Source organism: Falco rusticolus, chromosome 7 (assembly GCF_015220075.1).
Source record: "Falco rusticolus isolate bFalRus1 chromosome 7, bFalRus1.pri, whole genome shotgun sequence".
NCBI lineage: Eukaryota > Metazoa > Chordata > Aves > Falconiformes > Falconidae > Falco > Falco rusticolus.
The window spans coordinates 51,979,611-51,985,610 of NC_051193.1; the positions used below are offsets into that span (position 1 = coordinate 51,979,611).

Here is a 6,000-nt window from a genome sequence, read left to right on the forward strand (position 1 = left end):
AGGGAGACAGTTACATACCACATTCATCACATCCTGGTAGTTTCTCTATGTAAGCAAACGTCTCACACTGACCTCACACCTTACTCTGAAAGCTCCAGTGCTGAAGCGATTCACCCATAGCAATGATAGTTTTCAGTGCTGGGGCAAGAACTTCACAAATGGAAGAGCTTCTCACAAACAAACACAGGAAGCTTGGAGTCCTACAAAAGCAACAACAGTAGTTAAGCTTGTAACAACAAAAAAAGTAGGCTTCATAGCTCAAGTCACAAGTTTAACATCCACTTCTCTGCTAGAATTTCACTTGATGACAAAGCAGTAAACTATCACCAGCGCACACCAAGCTTAGGGCTCAAGGTCTGCTGTGCCACAAAGTCCCTGGGTGTTGCGTCAGTACCAAAGACCTTGTGGCAGCTGCTGGGGCGCTCTGAGAAGAAGCCATCACACTGTCGAACAGGAGGCTAAGCGTGACAGCACAGCAGTCTTCAGGGATGAGCTTCAGTTTCACCTGTATTGCCTCTGTGTTTGGGTTTTGTTAAGAGCATGAAGTTTATTGTGTAATGCTTAACTACACTGTCAGATGTGCCAGCCCCAGAAGAAGCAGGGATTCAACAGCCAAGTAGGAGACAAAAGGAGTTTTGTTTGTTTGGGGTTTTTTGACATAGTTATGTCGCAATTAGTTTGAGATGGCAGGATAAGAACATCTAAGATACTTAAACAGCAGTGTTAATATTTCAGAGCTACTCTACCACTGAAATGAGGTTTACAGTCATCTTACCAATTGCTTCAGGCCATTTGGAAATTAAAGAAGCCAAGACAGCATCTGCTCTGCAGTGATGTCAGTGAAGATTACCTTAACACATGACTAGTGCTAGAAACTTGAAAACTAGTCCAAGAGGTTACCATTGTAGGTGTTCTACCAGCTACAGGAGCTGGCTGTCACCACCAGAAGAAATACACAAGCAGTTTCATCGTTTATATCAAGTCTTTTGGTGGCCAGAAGTCTTTCATTAGCAGCAGAGGTCATTAACATGAGTGAAATATTCTCATAGCCAACTCAGAAGCTCAGGCAGTTAAACTCCCAGCTCTAAGAGCACACAGAGCAAGCTAGATCCTACAGTGTTTCCCCATTTAGAACAGGGCCCACTGTTCCAACACTAATATATGGGAACATAATGTTTTAATACTTCTCCACACAAGAATTAATCCTGTTCCTTAACAGTTGCATAATGAATAAAAAGCAAATCAGATCAGTTTCTGTGGTACACATCAAGGAATTCAGCTGTCTAACATTAAAGGTCTAAGCATGAACAAGGAGAGGGAGAAACAATTAGTATAGCTCTACATACAATTAGAGTTTTCACTTAGGCAAGAACATCTCTCAGCCAACCGAAACAGAGCACCTGTAACAAAAAGCTCTTTGCCATAGAGCAACAAGTCTGTCATGTCAGGGGATGCTTTTGTGAAGACTTGTCTTTGGATACTTATTCCTTCATTAAAATGAGTCTTTCCAACAGTAAGGAAATCTAAAACATTAGAGTGCTTCAGCTGTAACTTATCAGTGTAGACCTTTGCAATGCAGAGTGATGATTAAGCTCAAACCAAAAAACAAAATTCAGCCACTGAAAACCTACCCTAAGTTTCACTCTTCTGTTCTGGATCTCCTTCATATGGAGCCCTCTGCCCTGTATTTTTATAGTATGCCCTTTTCCAGTTTCTTCCCACCATGAAGAACACAGTCCCCCTAATTTTAGTAGAGCATGTGCAAAGATACCTGCTTTGTGGAACGCTCCCAGTGGGGCTCCAGTGAGAACACAGGCTCCTTGGCACAAGCTGCGATGCTTCTTGCTCCTCCTGACAGAATGGCAAAGCTGCAGGAGCCTTTCCAGCATTTTTTATCAAGGTTCTTATTTGGGGTTCTAGCTAACAGCCAGCTGCAGCAGGGAATTCCCATTGCTCTATAGCACTCCTGTTTATGCACTAGAATCTGTGTGTAGCTTCATAATTTTACTATCTACTGCCTTCCCTTTACAACAGCACTGAACTGGAAGGCCCCCCACATCTCCAGCTAGCATGCCTTTCAAGGAGGGATATGGCATGTTTCCATGCATGAAACTAGAAAGAAAGTTATAGTGACTGTCCTGCCCTCCCCTCCCATTTTTTAGTCCTCTGCAGTCACTGGGAGGTACAGAACCCCAGCCTTCCATAAATCCAAGCCCATCCCTAGGACAGCTTTTGACTGCTGCAGTCGCGTTCTGCTCCTTCTGCAAGCACCCACCATCTTCTTGTGCTAGTATTTGTCATTACTGCCATCAACAGCTCCCTGCCATAAATGGAGCAAGTTCTTAACGGTCAGGGCATTATAATCAAAAAGCAGGGGACCTATATAGATCTATCTTTCTAAACTAGAAAGACAAAGGTCAACATTTATTGTCCAGATGGGAAAAAAACAGAGTGGCACAATCTAATGTGCTATGAAAGAGTACTGTTCAAAAGCACCACACAGTAGGAGATGCAAGAGCCAGCCCAGTCAAACTCCCCATCTATCACTTTGGGGTCAAGGAGGAGAAACAGCTAGACCTGGCTTGTCACACAACCCCAGATCTCATACCAGCAGAGAAAGAGAGGCACACAGGAAGAAAATATGAATAGAAAGTAAAGCCTGATTATCTTTTTCCAGAAGCCAACATCCTTCAGACAGAAATTTTCTAAGTACAGCCAGCTGATCACTTCCACAGGGCTCTTCAGACCTACAGAAGCAAAATTGACCATGCAATTATGTAACACAGCAGAAGCTTTTCTAGAGTCTGTCAAGTGAGGAAACAAGTCACACAAAAGCCTTGGATTTCCAAGTTATTTCTAGGACACCAAAGATACTAGACTTACCATGGAGCTTCAATTGGACAGTTGTTATTAACTGTTAGTGGGCCACAGCATACGTACAAAAGCCAGATGTTTCCTACAGGTCACTAACACTTCCCAAGTCTAAGGGATTCATGTCACTGCTCATACTTTCACTGTAACAGGAAACAGCAAACTTTGTACATCTTTTGAGAGCAAGGAGTACCTCAGCAGGCCAGCAGATACTAGCTGCACTTGTAATTGATTTTGGTATTCAAGTAATCATCTTTAACTACCCTCATTTGGAAGTTTAATCCCTTATTGGCACAAGAGATGTAGATACACCTATTGCTCTCCAATACCCTTAGTTTTTCATCATTTTCAGCAAGCAATAGTAAGCCATACTCTTCTGCCTTTGTATTCAGTGACAGTGCTGGCTGCCTAGCTTAGCAGCAATACTACAGTAGTAAGAGGGAAATGCAAGGAGAAAGATCAGGAACTTGTTTCAAGCATTATTGCTGCACATTTAAACTCATTGAGTAGGATTAAAGACTGCTGTTTACCTTTAAAAGCACTTCATCTTGCAAATATTATCATTCTAGTGCTTACCATACAGAAAAGAAAAAGTGGGAAAGGGTAAATATCACACCTAGCAACTGAACACCTACAAGATCAGACCCTAGAACTGCAACACTGATCCCCCCATCCAGAGAGGGTTCCTGACAGGAATATGTTCTTGATCACAACTCAGCATGAGACACGCTGGTGTAAGATGGTAATCATCATCAAAAAATGGTTAATAAAAAATTTCCTTGTGTACATTGGAATCCAAAGTATGGCACCTTTGTACTGTGACAACCTTAGTGGCAATGTCTAACCACAAGAAGAGATGAATCTCAGGGACTTGGATCAGTCAACATGGTTGCAAATGAGCAAATTAAACTCTCTACCTTCACATGCACTTAAGCATGACAATTAGAAGTGTAATAAGACAGGCCTCAGAAGTTAAACATCCTGGAAGTTCACAGCCTTCCCTTTAAGAGCTCACAAGTAGACATTGGTGCGCACAGCTGACATTCTGCCCCAGTCACAAAGGGAGAAATAGCAAAGTCAGAGAAACAAAGTCAGCTCACTTACTTGAAGCAAAAAGTACATCAGTAGTCCTTTGTATTTTGTTTTCCACTCTCCTGAAGTAGCTCCCATTCCAAAGACGACACAGCACAGGGAGCAATTAAACTGCCTTGTAAAGTACAGTACATAAAAATGGCATATATGGAAACTGTTTGACAGACAGGGTCATTGTGCAATTATGCACTGCAATCAGTATTTTTTATTTTGTTCTTTGTTTCAATTGCTTTTCATTAAAGTATTCAGATACCAGTGCTGAAGAAGGGCCCTAGTCATCCAGTCAGACTCTTACTTATCACCTCAAAGCTCTTCTCCATTTGGCACCACTCCAATTTTGAGGTTTACGCTTGATATCAGGTAATACAGATACAAACATAAGCACCCCTATGTTTCCCCATCTTTTAAAACATGTCTCCAAGAATTTATGGCACACACTAGTTCTGATCTGCCACATTCTAACAGCTGCTATTACACATCTGGCCATAAAAGAGACTACACAGCACTGCTCAACACAAGGACACCAGTACAGCCAGTACACTTTCCATAGCTCTGAGAAGCATTTAATAGCCATCATGGTCAAGCGGCACTTCTATTAAAAGACTAGAACATTGCACTAAAGCACCTTATTGTTATACTTTGGCCAAGCAGCGATTCCAAAGACTCCTGGTCTTGCCTAACCTTGGCATAAGTTAATTAGGTACCACATTTCATAGCCTTGCAGACTGATGGGTCAAGAACACACATGGGCAATGCATCCAACACGCCTGCAGAGAGATCAAGTTTTTCCACTTACCCAGAGCCATGCTTTTATTGCAGCATTGGCTGAAAAACGGCTACTGTTTTGCAGCTTTATAATTGAAAGCTCTCATGCTACTCCGTAGCGGTGCTGCAGTGGTAACATTAGCTCACTGGGAGGACCATATTTAGAAAAGATGTTGGGTTCTCCCCCAGAGCAGTGTAATAGTTTGGTAAGTGAAATTAACAGCCCCAGTAAGAGTCAGACATTGTCAGATTAAAAAAACAGAGCTAGACTCCTACAGGGAGAAGTCTGGGCTGAAGGCATCTAGCTTTATTGCAGGGATTCATTTATTCCCTACTTGGGAACATAAAAAGAGAAAAAGTCCTAAAGCTATGTGCTGGGAACAGGAGCTACATTAAATGCAAGACGAGCAATATAAAACTACAGCCTGCCAACCTCCCCCCCCGCCCCACTTTTTTGTCTGCAATAAATACCAACAAGTTAATACCGATGCATATACTTGGCGCATTCAGCCGGTACCCGGCTTTTAACGAGCGGGGAGGCCCCGGCGAGGGTCCGCGCCCGCGGGGAGCCGGGCCCGGAGGCGCTGCGTGCCCGCCGCGGGGCGGGGGGGGCCGGGGCTGCCCGGCGGCCCCCGCCGGGGCTTCACCTGCGGCGCTGACAGGGCGCGGGGGCGGCGGGCCGGGGACAGGGCAACCTGCCGCGGCGGGCCGGGCGGGAGAAGGGCTGCCCCGCCGCCGGGGCGGCGGCTCACTTACCCGGGGCCCCGTGGCTCGGTGGCCGCGACCCTGAGGCAGATGCACCAGCAGCAGCGCCAGCAGGAACGGGCGAGCCCCCGCGCCGCGCCAGGCCCGCGGCACCATCGTCCCTCGGGGGGGGGGGCGGCGGGGGGAAGGGGGCGGCGGCGGGACGGCGGGGCTCTGCGGCCACCGGAGGCGGCTCTCCCGGGCGGCCGCCCCTCAGCCCGGCGGCGGCGGGTCCGTCGGCGGGCGGTGCGCGGTGCCCCGGGCCGGCTCTGCCCCCTCCCGCCGCAGCAGGTTACCCGCCTCAGCCATGGGGATGCCCGTTATAAAGCCGCGGCGGGGCGGGGCCGGGCGCCACTGACTGCGGAACTCGCCTATCGCAGAGTGGCCGCCGCCGGTCGCAGCCAATAGCAGGGAGGCAGGGCCTTCCGCCCCGCCCCGCCGCCGCTCCGGGGCTCGAGGCGGGCGGTGCAGGTTGGCCCCGGGCGGCGCGGTGCTGCCGGCGGCCGGGCGAGGGGCCGGCACCTTTCC

The 6,000-nt window shown here is 47.3% G+C and overlaps 1 protein-coding gene across 5 annotated transcripts in view; it reads right to left on the minus strand.

The window, feature by feature from the left end:
- Positions 1 to 5,747, minus strand: part of SMOC1 (SPARC related modular calcium binding 1) — a 134,841-nt gene extending 129,094 nt beyond the window's left edge. For 2 of the 5 annotated variants that reach the window (XM_037395276.1, XM_037395272.1), the window contains exon 1: positions 5,485 to 5,746. In XM_037395276.1, coding sequence (XP_037251173.1) covers positions 5,485 to 5,589 — 105 coding nt within the window. In that variant the 5' untranslated portion in view covers positions 5,590 to 5,746. Of the gene's footprint in view, positions 1 to 5,484 lie in introns of all 5 variants that reach the window. The other 3 variants (XM_037395274.1, XM_037395275.1, XM_037395273.1) reach the window with 2 other exon arrangements.
- Positions 5,748 to 6,000: the final 253 nt, after the last annotated feature.